Below are 19,322 nucleotides of genomic sequence, written 5' to 3'. Positions count from 1 at the left end.
ATTAAAATGGATTTCAGTTGAGGGAGGTGGGATATGATGATAGAGAATGGATTAATTTTGCTCAGGATAGGGACCAATGGCGGGCTTATGTGAGGGCGGCAATGAACCTCCGGGTTCCTTAAAAGCCAGTAAGTAAGTAAGTAAGATTAGCACAGATCATGCATTTTTAGACCCGACACTTTTCCCTTCCTAGATAGTTACAAAGTTTTGTGTGCTTCATATTTTGTGTTTTATAAGTTGTTAAGTTATTTCGCACTTCGTGCTCTCTTCTTTTGGGTTAGGCAGGCATGTCAATTGATGCCCACAAGAGCAAGCGCGCGCTTTAGAGCCCAGGAGAGCCTGAGCGCTTTACAGCGAAAAGGAAAGAGACAGACGAAAGAGGTAGTATATGCCGCTTGGTCGAGCTATATTCAGGGATGGCCAGCACTGATTGAATAGATAAAGGGAAGAGAACTTATTAAATCTGTATCCATGTTAATTTTTAGATTTTCCTGAGAAGTATACGTACATTATAAAAATGTAAGTTTTAATTTTAATGCTCATTTTTCACAAGTTTGATTTTTTTTTAATCAAAAGAAATATTTTCTCAAATTTTCGTATAGAAAAGTGAAATTTTCAGGTACAGGCCTATTTATTTAGTAGCCTTACAGAATGTTTTCGTAAATCTAATATACCGTATATACGTATTACTGAAGATAGTGTATTGAAAATTTTGAAAATATTCGCATGGAAATTCTTTGTAAGGAAATTAATTAACAAAGCAACTACTGTTACATCATAAGCAAAATATACGTGCCCATGTGTTGTAAAAATGTCAGCTCTATAGCTTCAGCAGATTTCGAGAAAATAATTTCTGATGATAGGAAGTTGCTCACAAATATCACCTTAAAAGCATAATGCGATAAGAATTTTGTTATGTAATATTAGTTACACTTAAAACAGATACAGTACCTAGGTAACTTTGCTTTGTACTGTAATATTGTTTTGATTAGTTTATTGATTACTTTTGTAAGGATAAAGACACCATCAATATAAATTCCAACTTATCATATCATACTCAATCTCTTTCTTTGGAATATCACTTTCTTTATGAATGATGTGTTTCATCCACTTAATACAGTATAATATTATACTACTATGGAATTTAAATGAATATTCCTTCTTAACTCTCTATTATGTTATTAAGATTTAAAACACAACTGCAATATTAAGAAATCAGTGTTAGTACTTTTGTTTTACAGACAATATAGATATTAAACAGAAAGAAGCCATATAAAAATAACGACATAAAATTTCACTTTCCGTTTGAAGTTTGTGCACCACTGTTTTCTTAATCCAACAGGTTGCTTATTCATATACATAACCCTTCCTCTTTCCATACTTAGCGCTTGCTGCCCGCGCACGATGTCAAGGTCAGAAAAATGCGCTTGCTTTGACAACACTGGGTCAGAGTAAGATACTAAAAAACAAAGCAGAACTAGTGACCGTTATGCAAAAATAAAGCGCTGACAGCAGATATTTGACTACAGAGGTAAGATTTTTCGATTATAATAAAGTTATTCTTCCCACCCTCGACGACAGTGGAATTTCTGCACTGGTCTCCCCATCTCTATCAAGAAGACGAAGTACTCTATAAAAATGATTAACTCATGGTGGTTGGAAGCAATACTACGTAACTCTGTGAATGCATCGCATATCTATTATTCTTGGAGGTACACTGACGTTGAAAGGTACCCGACCTACGATTATATGATCGTGTAAGCGAACTTCCTAACAACGGGATAAGCCAGAACCAAAGATATTATCGCCGCGCTCTCATGGTTAACATTCGGCAGGTCTTTGAGCGGCATCGTGCATAACATTCGGCAGGTCTTTGAAATTTAATTGTATTATTGTTTTCAATTTCTTATGTCGCCGCTCCAATCACTCGCCTCAATTTCAATATTGCAACCAATAAGCTGCTTCCATTATTAAATGACACCTACTTGTCTAAACCACGTGGACTAAAACCGAGGTTGCAATGTCTTGTGCTGAGGACGAACATTAAGGTATGTGATTAAAAATTATTGTTAAGGGGAGAGGACGGTATTTTTTAAAACTTTTTTCCTATTTCGAGTAAAATATTAATTTTTGTAGAAACTCGACCAAAAAGAAATATTTTGAAAAAAAAATATTTGGGGGCCCAGATTTGAAAAAAATATACCCAATGCAGGATTTTACTAAAATCGATATATCTAAACCATTTTTAAAGGTAGATTCGTCCCGGTTTTTGCAATGTACTTGCAAAAGCATGCTCTACAAACTGCCTGTAACAGAATTTTGATATTTGTCCCTACATTTGTAAAATAAAATATTACAATTTAACAACACTTTTCTGAATTCCTTTCTTGCAAACAAACGGACGTAGTTTTAAAATTAAATCAATTAAGAAAATTCTGTTACAGCGAAAAGTTTCCTAATAGTCTCAAGAATGTGTGTTCTAAATTTCATGCATGTATCTTTAATAATTCACGAATTATATCCATTTTTGTCTGGCAATGTAGCAAAAAAATGAAGTTACCGTAAAGCGATAAAAGGGGGCGAGTGATTTAAAAATATATAGCGCAGGAAGTTTGAAAATGGCGTCTCAACATCCGATAAGGGCACAAATACCCACGAAATGTTTTGCAATGCATTCCACACATATCAGAGAGTATTTTAAAGATTTTTTTTTTTTTTTTGAAAATTCAATTTACCGGAAACAACAATAAAAGTGATCGAGTGATTTAAAAATCCACAACGCAGGAAGTTAAAAAATGGCGTCTCAGCATCAGATAAGGGCACAAATACAAAATATTATGCTATGCATTCCACACATATCACAGAGCATTTTAAAGAAAAAAAATTGTTTTTGAAAATTTACTCATTTTTCACCAAAAAATACCATCCTCTTCCCATAAAGAGTTATTATTAATAGTGAAGAATGTCAACGTACTCGTATAATAATAATAATAATAATAATAATAATAATAATAATAATAATAATAATAATAATAATAATAATAATAATAATAATAGCCATTTAACAATATAACAAACTAGTGTTTATTCTTATCGAGGAAGTAGACGTGACAACGTGACGCTTAGAGTGAAACCTACAGAGCAACAATCGGTCGACAAAATTATGTTTTAAAAGCACACCGCACGTTATTGTACGATGCCGACATGTTAACCATGAGAGCGCGGCGATAATATGAAAAATTGACAAACTTTGAAAGAGTTCCGCTAGTTCTCAATAGGTGGCACCATTATTGGATGCCGTTAAAAAATTGTCAGGGAAAATAATTATGTAGATTAAGCATAAATTATGTAGATTAAGCATAAACTATTCTTCTAATAGACAATATCAGCGGTTTCGAGCCAAACTCAGTGTTATTTTACAATCAATAGAGTAGGATGAAAATTTGAGTTCTATAACACGGGTATATTTATCTACGATTAGCAACAGTGACTATTATCTTCGTCATCTATTCACAGAAGTAATAACTAAAGAATCTACACTTACACCAAAAATTATCGATCACTATCGATTTGTAGTGTCAGATATCTTTGAACGTCCGTGTACAAATTTGTAAACGAAACAAACTAGACTATAAATGCTTTTTGAATCGTAATAAGAGCCGCTACATCAAAATTCAAAATCGCAGTTTCAGGATTAAAATTACAAACACAAACGACGAATACCATTTCACAAGTTTTCGTAAGCTGACACACTTTTGATAATAGTAAGCAAAAAGTTACTTGAACATAGTCTGAGGTGCTGAATGTACGCAGCGTATAAAGCTGATTAAAGTGTTAACGCAAGACACAGATTACTACACAGAGACTTTAAATTGGACTCACAAGTAAAACATAACTATGTTTATTTTCGAGGTCTACGAAACATAACCTCTCGTTTCTATTCGTTAAAATATTTAAACCATTTAACTGTTCTAACACTTCAATTGCGAAACGAGGAAGAGTAGACATCTGTAGGTTAGGCCTACTCTGTACAAATTGTAAAAGGAAATTGGTAACATTATTTTTATGCACTACATGATCAACTGACTTACGTAAGATAGTAACTGTCGTGATGAAATCCATTAAAACGCACAAGCAATGGTGAATATAATTCTTATTAGGCCTACCACTGTCTGCAATACCTATTGCACTGACAGCACAAGGAGAGAAGAGAATTTTATTATCATTGGACAGCGTTCACTGTTTCTACGCCAACGGGAAAAACACATGAATAACGTCAATACGACAGCGCTCGCAACGCCAACGGGAAAAACACATGAATAACGTCAATACAACAGCACTCGCAACGCCAACGGGAAAAATACATGAATAACGTCAATACGACAGCGCTCGCAACGCCAACGGGAAAAACACATGAATAACGCCAATACGACAGCGCTCGCAACGCCAACGGGAAAAACACATGAATAACGTCAATACGACAGCGCTCGCAACGCCAACGGGAAAAACACATGAATAACGTCAATACGACAGCGCTCGCAACGCCAACGGGAAAAACACATGAATAACGTCAATACGACAGCGCTCGCAACGGCAACGGGAAAAACACATGAATAACGTCAATACGACAGCGCTCGCAACGCCAACGGGAAAAACACATGAATAACGCCAATACGACAGCGCTCGCAACGCCAACGGGAAAAACACATGAATAACGTCAATACGACAGCGCTCGCAACGCCAACGGGAGAAACAAATGAATAACGTCAATACGACAGCGCTCGCAACGCCAACGGGAAAAACACATGAATAACGTCAATACGACAGCGCTCGCAACGGCAACGGGAAAAACACATGAATAACGCCAATACGACAGCGCTGGCAACGCCAACGGGAAAAACACATGAATAACGTCAATACGACAGCGCTCGCAACGGCAACGGGAAAAACACATGAATAACGCCAATACGACAGAGCTCGCAACGCCAACGGGAAAAATACATGAATAACGTCAATACGACAGCGCTCGCAACGCCAACGGGAAAAACACATGAATAACGCCAATACGACAGCGCTCGCAACGCCAACGGGAAAAACACAAGAATAACGTCAATACGACAGCGCTCGCAACGCCAACGGGAAAACACATGAATAACGCAATACGATAGAGCTCGCAACGCCAACGGGAAAAATACATGAATAACGTCAATACGACAGCGCTCGCAACGCCAACGGGAAAAACACATGAATAACGTCAATACGACAGCGCTCGCAACGCCAACGGGAAAAACACATGAATAACGTCAATACGACAGCGCTCGCAACGGCAACGGGAAAAACACATGAATAACGCCAATACGACAGAGCTCGCAACGCCAACGGGAAAAATACATGAATAACGTCAATACGATAGCGCTCGCAACGCCAACGGGAAAAACACATGAATAACGTCAATACGACAGCGCTCGCAACGCCAACGGGAAAAACACATGAATAACGCACTACGATAGAGCTCGCAACGCCAACGGGAAAAACACATGAATAACGTCAATACGACAGCGCTCGCAACGCCAACGGGAAACACACATGAATAACGCACTACGATAGAGCTCGCAACGCCAACGGGAAAAACACATGAATAACGTCAATACGACAGCGCTCGCAACGCCAACGGGAAAAACACATGAATAACGTCAATACGACAGCGCTCGCAACGCCAACGGGAAAAACACATGAATAACGTCAATACGACAGCGCTCGCAACGCCAACGGGAGAAACACATGAATAACGTAAATATGACAGCACACACTGACTTGGACAACCATCGCGCATATAAGGCGCACTAAAATCAAACCAAGTCCGACAGGTGACCATGGCTTTCGTAAATTCGATGCTGGTAGATGGGCCGTTCTGTGTCACAAACAAACATTCTCATAGAGGCAGATAAAAAAGCTATTTTTACACCATGTTAATAGTGTCGAAACAAGTGCTTATACACATTTTGGCCACTCGAGCGCAATTTCGAGGGCCCCCTAGAAAGCAAGTTCCTCTGTGGCTGTTTATAGAAAAACACAATTTCATGGAAAGATTTATTCAAGTAGATACAGATATTGTTGAAGTATTGGAATTTTCAACACATTCCCCACCGAAAATGAGACATATTTTGTCATACAGTGGGATCAACTTTTGTATCCCTGTGTCCGCTTGGGATCGGAATCAGTGTGTGACAGCCGTCTGCACCTCTCTGTTGATCTCACGGCATGAGAAATGTCTCAATTCCGGTGAGGAATATGTTGAAAAATAACTCAACAATTCCTGTATCTGTTCCAATAAATCTTTCCATGAAATTGTGTTTTCTTTATGTAAACGGCTCCAGGGAAATTTACTTTCTGGGGGCTCTCGTAATTGCGCTCGAGTGGCCAAAATTTGTATAAGCACTTGTTTTACATTATTAACCCGGCGGAAGAAAAAAAAATAACTTTTTTATCTGCCCCCATGAGAATGTTTGCTTATCGGCCCTGTTAAGAGTCAAGTCCCGTCTTTAGAGGAGTAGCCAGATACGCGCAAGGGCCTGCAGCCACAAACCCTTCCCCTAGCAACATCAGAAACCCGTACTTTACCTTAAGGCTTTAATTCAGCATGCTTTTCACTATTAAGGGGAAAACTCTCTGCAATGTTGTCACTTGAATCATTGAGCGCTCGTCACAAGAACACATCTAAAGCATAAATAAATACATACATAAATAAATACGTTAATAAATAATTACATAAACATATAAATAAATACATAAATATATAAATAAATACATAAATAAATAAATACATACATAAATAAATAAATACATAAATAAATAAATACATCAATAAATAAATACATCAATAAATAAATACATAAATACATAAGTAAATAAATACATAAATAAATAAACACATACATAAATAAATACATAAATATATAAATAAATACATAAATAAATAATAAATAAATACATAAATAAATGCATAAATATATAAATAAATACATAAATAAATAAATACATACGTACATAAATAAATACATAAATAAATACATACATAAATACATAAATAAATAAATAACTACATACATAAATAAATAAATACATAAATAAATACGTAAATAAATACATAAACAAATAAATACATACATAAATAAATACATAAATATATAAATAAATACATAAATAAATACATAAATATATAAAGAAATACATAAGTAAATAAATACATAAATAAATAAATACATAAATAAATAAATACATAAATAAATAAAGGGGAAAAAAGAACACGTTCTGAATTACAGAAGTACGAGTATTGTCAGGTCCAAGAAAATTAGGCTACTATGGAACGTGATGTAAGAAAATACTTATTTTTGTATATGAAGTATGAATCCTATAGAGTTAAAAACAAAATTTCCATTTGGAATGGGTTTTTCGTTATTTTTACCGATCCATAGCCTTAAAATGTGTACACAAAATGAAACTCAAATTCTGAGTGCACGTGACAAAGTTACTACATTTGTTTAATTAATTATTTCACAAGTTGTACACATTAGAATCGTGTTACGATACCGCATTGTTAAGTAAAAAAATTATAGTATTATCAATGCGCCACAGTTCGTGTCGTCTACACAAGGAAATGCTTTCTTTTAAATCGTAAGTTCCAGAAAGTGAGGATGCGTCTTCATTGTGGTTCTGCTCCCGTGAGCTAATACAATGAAATTACGTGAAAGTTGTGTATGACCACACGTAACTGGATATGAGACTCCATTCGCCTTCACGTTAGGTATAGTGGCGGAGACAGAATCGCATCATTCTGTATGAAAAATTATTTCTACTATGTAATTTACAAAGAAACAACATGGGCATCTCTCTAAAACTGTCATTTGATAACCTAACTAACACGCCTCACAACTCAAATACAGAGTGATTCTGGATAAATAATTAATATTTTAGGACGTGGTAGTATGGACTATTCTGAGTAAAAAGTTCATATAAACTTGTGTCCAATTTTCAATGGGTGTGGAGACACAGCTGCTTGAACGATATGAAGGAACAAATGACTACGTATACCAGTGACGGTATAGCATGTGCACGTGAATAGCTTGTTTCCGTTAATGCACGACTATTTTTATCATTTAACTAGCCGTACCCGTGCGCTCCGCTGCACCCGTTAGAAATAAATATAAAGTAATTACATAATTAAAATAGGACGTTTGATACAGGGAACATTCGTGTTTGATAGAAGGATAAATCCTTTAATATGTTACTTAATTTAAATTGTATTTAAATAATTAAAATGCGATCATTTTGGTCCAGAGACCACTCATTTGGTGCAATGACAATTCCTTTAACATGTTTCCTAATTTTTATTACATGCATCCATACTTTAATGAAGACTGACATATCATTTAGATTTAATGTGTATACTTTATTTTACTTGCTATATGTTTCCATTGAATTATGATAATAACTTAATTTTAACCCTTGTTTTCTACGTATTCAGTAAATGGTGCTTGGTCCACTATGGTTCTGAACTCTTCAAATAACTTAAATAACTTAAATTAAATTATATTATATTATATTATATTATATTATATTATATTATATTGTATTATATTATATTATATTATATTATATCATATTATATTATATCATATTATATAAAAATGTGTTGATAACGGATGTACACCGATAAGTAAGTTTTTTATTTGTTATGGGGGCTCTTGAATCTCAGAAGGAACAAATTTTATTTTACAACAGCGCAACATAATCTGCTTGGCTCATTACCCAATTTTTTTTGCATTGCATTTAATGCATATGTATTTTATGTATTTTAACACCATTCAATTGAGCATAGTTAAAATGTGGATTATAAAATAATGGAATGCTAAGCTAACATATTATTACTGCATACTAAATCAATACACTCTTGTGGTTCGTTAATTCTCTGAGATAAACATTATTTTAAGAAATACAGGAAACGAATACACAGAATAGCCTATCAAGTTGTTTGTGCATAAGAAGCTATTTTAATCTTACCTGTCGTCAATTCACTCCGAAGTTACTGTAATAACATTATAGCATTATGTCCATCTAGAGAAACTACACTTTCCAATGGTGAAATAATAATTAATTATACAAATCGGTTAATTTAGCTTCCGATATTACTTCATACAAACACAGAAACATTCTCTGTAGGCTATCTTTCATAGCTTTCGATTGTTGCTGTCCAAAGCCCCTTATAGACGAAGTCATTTGTTTTTTAATTCATTACACAGCCTTAGATGGCAGTTATTTTAATTTTAAAACTCATTTATCTCATTAAATATCAGTCCTATCAAAATTTTTCAAGGAATAAAACTTATCGCAAATTATTTTTAAAGAAACTTTTGTTATGTAACATTTTTCACAAAAATCAATAAAAAGCGAGATATTTCGATTTATTTAATTTAGGCCCCCTTATAACCCCCCTTTTAAATAATGTATTTTGAATGCCATATAGCCTAAAATCTAAGTTACAACGAAGTTAATTTATATTCCAATTTTCATCGAAATCGGTTCAGCCATTATCGCGTGAAAAGGTGACAAACATACAGACAGACAGACAGACATACAAACAAAAATGTCAAAAAAGCGATTTTCGGTTTCAGGGTGGCTAATTATATATGCTAGGACCAATTATTTTTGGAAAATCGAAAATTACCAGAAAAATTTCGGCTACAGATTTATTATTAGTATAGATGTCGTGTTGACGTAAGCAAGCAATCGCGCTATAATTTTTTTAAGATTCATAGATAAATGCTTAAGGAAAACATATAAAAAGAATTCGAAATCAATATCTTGTATGAAAAGTGAGAAAAAATTACTAACTTCGAACTGTTCAAAATAGACATTGACACGCTCAAAAGTAGGTTAGGGGCAAACTTTTTTATTTTTCACTTAAATGGGGGTCAAAGCCAGAGAAATGTTTAGAAAGAATGAAGATTTAAAAGTGGTTGCTATTCAAAATCGGTCCTAGTTTCCGAGTTACGGCTAGTTAAACAAAGGAGCGTTTTCGAACAGTTAGAACTGCGGATTCTCATAGAGATCATCGTGTTGATTTTATATTTGTTTTCAAAATGTCTCCATTGCTTAAGGTTTTCGAGTTAATCGTGAGTTTTGAAATTTAATTAAAATATTTCTATTGCATAAATAACATCTATGTTGATTAGTCACTATTATTTTTATTATTATTATTATTATTATTATTATTATTATTATTATTATTATTATTATTATTATTATTTGAGGGTGAGGGGTAATGGCACCCGTTTCGGTGAAGTGCGAACGTCAGCAATGGATAAAATTATTTTTATTCTTTTCAATCGACTTAGTTCATACATCTCATCTTTGTTGTGCTACAATTTTGTCTGGGCGTAAGTAATAGGCCTATTTAAATTACCACCACTAACAGCGACTCAGTCTTAAAATAAAACTAGGCAACGTTGCTTGAGCGCAAATGGCTTGCGTTCTGGGTGGCTAAGAAGCCGATCCCTTCAAGAACTAAGGCCGTATTCATAGACTTAAACTTTACCACTTCCCTAAGGGTACGTACACGTTGGAGCGACGATAAACGATAAAAGAAGCAGCGATGCTATATCAGGGAGAATTGAAGCATGCATTGTCATTGAGGTGTGCATATTGGAGTAACGATAAAAGCGAAGATACACGATAAAAGCGACGAAAAAGAAAAGTACCATTTTCTTCGCTCTTGTCGTTTATATGATCTCTGATTAAGATAATATTAATCTGTATAATTACCGGTGGTTATCAATATAACCGAATAGTAATAGATTTATTATTATTTCTTACTTACTTACTTACTGGCTTTTAAGGAACCCGGAGGTTAATTGCCGCCATTGGTCCCTATCCCGAGCAAGATTAATCCAGTCTCTACCATCATATCCCACCTCCCTCAAATCCATTTTAATATTATCCTCCCATCTACGTGTCGGCCTCCCCAAAGGTCTTTTCCCCTCTGGCCTCCAATTAACACTCTATATGCATTTCTGGATTCGCCCATACGTGCTACATGCCCTGCCCATCTCAAACGTCTGGATGTAATGTTCCTAATTATGTCAGGTGAAGGATGCATGAATTAATTATCATAGATATTGGTAAATTGATCAGTTGTGTATTCATTCGAGATACGTTATGTGATCACAAGAACCAATTACAACACAATGAATTTATACTAGCTTTGGGTTAAGAATCGAGTTTAATTTTGTACGTATTTAAGTTATATTAACCTTGAACCTCCTATCTACTTTCATTAAGTGGATGTATAGAATATCTTCTACTGATAAATCAAAATGTTCGCTTCCCGCGTCCTCGTTGCTCCGATATGAACTCGATTCTTTGATAATACCAAAGCATCGCTAGATCGTTTATTTTACCATTTATCGTTGCCCCAACGTGTATGTACCCTAAGTAAAAGATAAGGTTGACATTGACCTCAATGCTGAATTTATATTCATAGAGAAAACTCATAAATTACTTAAGTTAGACTTAAGCCAAAGGTAAGAAAATGTAAGTTAAACGTCCATGTTGCCCATGTCACCAGTACACAAGAAGTTAACAACAGGGAAAGTATGCTGACTTGTTCACCGTGAAGACGAGACATGCGAGTAACAGATCTGTGATGAAAGAATGACGCTGAGAATGAACTGGAGTAAAAGTGCTTTTGTACTCATGCGGTGTGGTACAAGTAGAGCAAGGAGATACAGTACTTTGTATGACACCTCTGACCTGCTCTAGGCATCTGCAGTCAGAGTTCTATCCACTTTCTTGTAACTATTAGCATCTATTAGCAATTATTATATTAAAAAAATTACCTCCAAACTAAATTCAGCTTGTTTTGCTATTAGATCTATGCAAACGATAGTAAATATCAGTACCTCAAAAAACAATATACTATGCATACTTCCACTCGGTAATGAGTTTTGGAATAATATTCTGGGGAAATTCCACAGATAGTAACAATATATTTCTATTACAAAAAAGAGTAATTAGAATAATAATAGGTGCCAAATCAAGGGAATCGTGTAGGACTATTTTAAAAAAACTACAAATAATGCCCATGGCTTGTCAGTATATCTTTTCATTAATAATCTTCCTCGTATGTAATCGTGAAAACTTTGTAACTAATTCAACAGTTCATAGTATAAATACACGTCAAAAAAAAACGACTTTCATACTCCATCGGCAAGTCTATCGTGCTATCAAAAAGGAATGCGTTATATGGCAGTAAAAGTTTTTAATAGCCTCCCTATCGATATAAAAAATGAAACTCAAAACATAAAATTATTTAGAGCCAAATTGAAGAAGTACCTAATTTCTCATGCCTTCTATTCTGTAGGTGAATTCATGACATTCAATAACACTTCATGAAAATGATACTAAAACTTTGTGTTGTACTAGTAGACTATATTGTAAATCTCGTCTGTATATATATTTCATCTAGACTGTACCTATAAATTAAGATTTTATAATAGTACTAGCCGTACCCGTGCGCTCCGCTGCACCCGTTAGAAATAAATATAAAGTAATTACATAATTAAAATAGGACATTTGATCCAGGGAACATTCGTGTTTGATAGAAGGATAAATCGTTTAATATGTTACTTAATTTAAATTGTATTTAAAATATTAAAATGCGATCATTTTGATCCAGAGACTACTCATTTGGTGCAATGACAATTCCTCTAACATTTTTATTAATTGTTATTACCAATTATTTTTGGAAAAGCGAAAATTAACAGAAAAATTTTGGCTACAGATTTATTATTATGTTTATATTATAATATATTATATTATATTATATTATATTATATTATATTATATTATGAAAAAGTGTGTTGATAACGGATGTACTCGAATTAGAAAGTTTTTAATTTGTTGTGGGAGCTCTTGAATCTCAGGAGGAACAACTTTTACAACAGCGCAACATAATCTGCTTGGCTCATTACCCAATTTTTTTGCATTGCATTTATTGCATATATGTATTTTATGTATTTTAACACGATTCAATTGAGCATAGTTAAAATTTGAATTATAAAATAATGGATTGCTAAGCTAACGTACTATTACTGCATACTAAATCAATACACTCTCGTTTTTCGTTAATTCTCTGAGATAAAAATGAATATGTTCATAAACATTATTATAAGAAATACAGGAAATGAATATACAGAATAACCTATCAAGTTTTCTGTGCATAAGAAGCTACTTTAATCTTAACTGTCCTCGATTCACTCACAAGTTACTGTAATAACATTATAGCATTATGTCCATCCAGAAAAACTACACTTTCCAATGATGAAATAATAATTATTTTTATACAAATCGGTTAATTTAGCTTCATACAAACACAGAAACATTGTCTGTAGGCTTTCGATTGTTGTGTCCAAGGCCCCTTATAGTCGAAGTCATTTGTTTTTTATTTCAATACACCGCCTTAGATGGCAGTTATTTTAATTTTAAAACTCATTTATCTCATTAAATATCAGTCCTATCAAAATTTTTCAGAGAATAAAACTTATCAGAAATCATTTTTAAAGAAACTTTTGTTATGTAACATATTTCACAAAAATCAATAATAAGCGAGATATTTCGATTTATTTAATTCAGGCCCCCTTATAACCCCCTTTTTAAATAACGTATTTTGAATGCCATATAGCCTATAATCTAAGTTACAACGAACTTAATTTATATTCCAATTTTCATCGAAATCGGTTCAGCCATTATCGCGTGAAAAGGTAACAAACATACAGACAGACAGACAGACATACAAACAAAAATTTCAAAAAAGCGATTTTCGATTTCAGGGTGGTTAATTATATATGTTATGACCAATTATTTTTGGAAAATCGAAAATTACCAGAAAAATTTCGGCTACAGATTTATTATTAGTATAGATTAAGTTTTTTGACTTGTTCCATATTCTAGCTGTAAGCAATGTATGAATACAATGGAATGTTAATAAATACAATACAATACAATACAATAAAAGTCAATGTGGCTATGTATGTATGAATGTACTCTATACAAATCTACACGCTTTGATCGATATTTGCCAAAGTTTGCACATTTAACCTTCATAACAGGAGAAAAACACAGACTACATTAAAATCGGACAAATAGACGTTAAATTAATTAAGAAAAATAAAATATAAAATTATAACTATTTGTTCTTTGATTTCAGCCCTCATACTGAAGTATGTCGGGGAAGGTTTGGATTTTATTTCTTCTCACAATGGCATTGCCTGACTACATTCTCTGCTTCAGAATTGATGAAAAGGTTGAAAAACCGGTACCTGATAAAGGTAAGCAAGTATGGTGAATATGGAGCCTAGAACATTTAACTCCTCTCCTACTCAAAATAGGAATTTACTTTATAGTGATCCATCATCTGCTACTGCAATGAAAAATATTCATAGAAGACAAAGATGTCATTGCAGTAGATAAGAGGACCCTCTTTCGTAAAATATTTGAGAAACTCTCTTCTGATTTGAAAGCAATAGAAACATGTATGGTACCCTATTAGACCAAGAAAACTTTTCTCCAATCGTGAACCGTCTATGCTTATTTCTCACTAAGTCATTTATGGTAGTTCTTCTTTCGTAAATAACTCTGTGGGGAATCAACACTTCAACAAGTCTTCGGAATATGTATTATATGACTTTCTTGTGTTAAATTCTATTGTAGCTAGTTTACATGTTTCGACCTATTATTGGTCATCCTCAGAACATGTAAACCAAGTACGATAGAATTTAACACAAGAAAGTCATATAATACATATTCCGAAGTGATACAGTGTTAAAAGTTGTGTAATCAAGATGTATCAACAAGACTACTGGGTGTTCAGTTCAAAATGTGTCTTGGCTCGCTGTATGCCGTCATGTGGCTAGCTGATGAGCCTAGAAAATTCAATCTTCCTACACTTCCGCAACTCAGGTGTATAATCTAAGAGGCAGAGAAGTTGGCTAGCAAGTACGGCGTTCATTCTGAAGAGTACGTGCCGATACGTACGGTAACGCCGGTAGTGGCAGGAATGTGAACTGTTTGGAAATACGTACTGTCGGGATATGGGGAGAGGGTTAAGACGATTACTTACGTATTTGTTGACATTAACTTCGACGGTCAACATGGACACGGAGCATTTGATTTGTGTTGTGGAATGTTACCGTACGCAACCGATGATAACAAATACCCTGCGTACGACTTGCCGGCGCAAAACACAGTTCGAAAGAGGTTTTGGTAGCACACAGACTGTACAGACCGCCATCTGTTGCTACGACGTTCAAGTTATACCGTACACGTTCTCAAGTTCAGATTGAAGAACGCCTTAAATAATAGGCAACTTCTCTAACATATAAGTTGAAACTCGCTTCAAATCGGTGACCCAACAACAGTGACGTCATGACACACTTTGAAATGAACACCCAGTATTTGCTCGGCATGGCAAAAGCAGAGAAATGCCAGAATGTATATTGTTGTTACAACAGACAGAAATATTGGACTTTTGGCTAATCTTTCTATTGCAAAAGCCTGCATTCACAGAAAATGTTTTCTCGGATAACTCTCGTTTTTCCTATCACCACCCAACAGCCCTAATAAAGTAATTAGTGTTTTCGTAATGTTACTTTGAATCAGTGTGATCCATATAAACCTTTACCATTTCAATTAATTACAACTTTCTTGCAGAATCTACGTAAAGATTAATTTTTGGTCCTACAGAATATAATTATCTGTTACGGTAACAATTGATATTAGAGGAGAAAAATTCGCTCTGGCGCCAGGGATCGAACCCGGGTCCTTGGTTCTACGTACCAAGCGCTCTAACCAGTGAGCTACACCGAAGTTCAATCCACCAGCACTGGATCGAATCCCTATCCTCCAGTGTTTTTCCCATTGTGGCCTGACTCCAAGTTCGACATTTATATTGATATTGCTTCTGAACATATTCTCCATAAGCAATTAAGCAAATATCTGATTGAATTTAATATTATCGACCCCTACCAATCTGAATTCAGAAGCATTATAAATACCATTTACATGATTACACAATAAAAATAAAAAATAAAACAAAAAATAAAAATAAAAAAACAAAAAATAAAAATAAATACAGTGTATCACTTAACGCCAATATGTATCCCACTATGTTGTTTATTATTATTATTATTATTATTATTATTATTATTATTATTATTTGTATACTATTAATCTGTTTTTTTATTGTCTACATTTCATTAAAGTTCGGCAGCCCATGACTTCAGACGGGAGAGAATTCCAGTGACGTCGGTTTCTCGTTTAACTATGTGAATCCTACTTACTTGTAATCTAATACTAACGTGTATTCTAATGTTTATTTTTATTTTTACTATATACATTTTTTTATTGAATTATCGGCTTCTGTTTTTGTGTGATTCGTATTTGATTCTAACAACATTAATATGTATTCCACTATGTTTATTTTTATTTTGTGAGGTAAATTTTTATGTAACTACCTCTTTTAATCTCATTATGTACCTAAATCGTATCAATATGTAATTACTTAATTCCGATACAGTTTATGTACAACTATGTAAACAAGTTTTAATCCTGATTGAGTGTAAGAGAAGGCCTTACGGCCTTAACTCTGCTAGGTTAAATAAAGCCATTATTATTATAATACAAAAAGCGCACTAAATTGAGTGACTTGGTGGCCGGGATTCCACAGTAATATGCTGGGCGAAGAATCTACGTAAAGATTAATTTTTGGTCCTACAGAATATATTATCTGTTATGGTAGCAATTGATATTAGAGGACACAATAGGGAAAAACATTGGAGGAGAGTCATTCGATCCGGTGCTGTGGATTGAACTTCGGCGTAGCTCAATGGTTAGAGCGCTTGGTACGTAGAACGAACGATCCGGGTTCGATCCCCAGCGCCGGAGTGAATTTTTCTCCATTAAAAACTAATGCTAACCATAACAGATAACTATAGGACCAAAAAATTAATCTTTACATGGAAGGTTAGCGCAATAGATCTTGTAAGGCCAGAGTGCTGGGTCGTAATGTCCCCTTCCCGAAATTCAATTTAATTCATATCAATAGAACTGGTTGAACAGAAAGCAAAATTACACATGTATGGCCTTCCATAAGACACATTGCTGGAGAAAAGACTCAACACTTATTTGATTTTATTTTATTTAACTAGCTAGCTAGCTAGCGAGTACAAATTAAAATTACTTACTTACTGGCTTTTAAGGAACCCGGAGGTTCATTGCCGCCCTCACATAAGCCCGCCATAGGTCCCTATCCTGAGCAAAATCAATCCAGTCTATATCATCACATCCCACCTCCCTCAAATCCATTTTAATATTATCTTCCAATCTACGTCTCGGCCTCCCCAAAGGTCTTTTTCCCTCCGGCCTCCCAACTAACACTCTATATGCATTTCTGGATTCGCCCATATGTGCTACATGCCCTGCCCATCTCAAACGTCTGGATTTAATGTTCCTAATTATGTCAGGTGAAGAATACAATGCGTGCAGTTCTGTGTTGTGTAACTTTCTCCATTCTTCTGTAACTTCATCCCTCTTAGCCCCAAATATTTTCATAAGCACCTTATTCTCAAACACCCTTAACCTATGTTCCTCTCTCAAAGTGAGGGTCCAAGTTTCACAACCATAAAGAACAACCGGTAATATAACTGTTTTATAAACTCCAACTTTCAGATTTTTTGACAGCAGACAGGATGATAAAAGCTTCTCAACTGAATAATAACACGCATTTCCCATATTTATTCTGTGTTTATTTTCCTCCCTAGTATCATTTATATTTGTTACTGTTGCTCCCAGGTATTTGAATTTTTCCACTTCTTCAAAGGATAAATTTTCTATTTTTATATTTCCATTTCGTACAATATTCTTGTCACGAGATATAATCATACACTTTGTCTTTTCGGGATTTACTTCCAAACCTATCTCTTTACTTGCTTCAAGGAAAATTCCCGTGTTTTCCCTAATCGTTTGTGGATTTTCTCCTAACATATTCACGTCATCTGCATAGACAAGCAGCTGATGTAACCCGTTCAATTCCAAACCCTCTCCGTTAACCTGGACTTTCCTAATGGCATATTCTAGAGCGAAGTTAAAAAGTAAAATTATAAAACAAAAATGAAATAATAATGAAATGAAATAATTATTTGAATGCTTATGGGCTATTCCATATGAAATCGATCAGTAAAAGACCTCGCATTTTTTAATACTATAATTTTTCCCCTATTTATACAAGGTGCTGAGGAGAGTGCATTTTCAAAAATATACTATAGAAAGTCAAACGGTTTTCGTACTATTGAGCGACAAATTTAGCGTATTTTATAAAAACAAGCCTCTTTCAGCGCTCAGAACTCTGGAACCGTTTACTGCAGAACATTGAACGGGAGCTCATTTTGAAGCTGACATTTGGTAGATTATGTTAAGAAGTAATCCTTATTTTTATTGTATACAGAGAGACAGATAATCTATTTTTACTTACTTTTAAGCTTTTTGCCCATTTGTAAAAATGTAAAAAATATTGAGAAAAAACCTTGCATTATTAAGAGAGATCCGGCATTGTTTGCTTAGTGGCTCGGCAATAAGTTTCGGGGGTATTAAATAAATTATGAGAGATGAAGATAAGCGAGCGTTGGGCGTCATTTTACTCCTGTGTTTATGAAAACTTGTGATAAAGCTAGTCCAGCTATGCGCTACTAGACGAAACATTACGTGTTTATGCCTTCTGGTCTTGCTTGCCTAGGCTAGCTCCCGCCTCACAGTCAGCTGGTTAGCTCACGCGCGTACTATTTATTTTCTTTATTTTATATTTTCAATACTTTCTTATCAACGGTGCACCAGTAAAAAATATGTGTTTATTTGTACTTTCAATGCGGAATCTAGCCATATATTTTTAAAATATTTTTTTCGTGGGCAAAGGCGTCTTAATGAAGAAAAATCTAAATTTCTCCATTTCCATAAAAAGTAAGAAAAACTGTTTACATGTCAATATAAACTTTAACTTCTCAGCATCAAAATAAACCATGATTTTGATCACTGGGTGAAAGGGTTTCGGAGCCACAACAGTTTAAAGTTGCTACTTTTATGAAAATCGATACATTTAAATAGTTTTAATTTAAACACTATGAGGTTCTGATGCCTCAAACTTTGCACAAAGCATTGTATCACAGTTGTCAACGGACAGAAAAAGTTTCGTTGTATTTAAAAATCGCAAGGTCAAT

At 34.3% G+C, this 19,322-nt stretch overlaps 1 protein-coding gene across 1 annotated transcript in view; it reads left to right on the top strand.

The window, feature by feature from the left end:
• LOC138706578 (uncharacterized) overlaps positions 1-19,322 on the top strand; it is a 32,347-nt gene that overhangs the window by 11,091 nt on the left and 1,934 nt on the right. The window contains exon 2 of the mRNA XM_069836068.1: positions 14,264-14,384. Coding sequence (XP_069692169.1) covers positions 14,279-14,384 — 106 coding nt within the window. The 5' untranslated portion in view covers positions 14,264-14,278. The remainder of the gene's footprint in view (positions 1-14,263; positions 14,385-19,322) is intronic.

Source organism: Periplaneta americana, chromosome 1, assembly GCF_040183065.1.
Source record: "Periplaneta americana isolate PAMFEO1 chromosome 1, P.americana_PAMFEO1_priV1, whole genome shotgun sequence".
In the NCBI taxonomy this organism is placed as follows: domain Eukaryota; kingdom Metazoa; phylum Arthropoda; class Insecta; order Blattodea; family Blattidae; genus Periplaneta; species Periplaneta americana.
The sequence above is the reverse complement of the archived record's forward strand: the minus strand, read 5'-3'. Positions and strand labels throughout refer to the sequence as shown.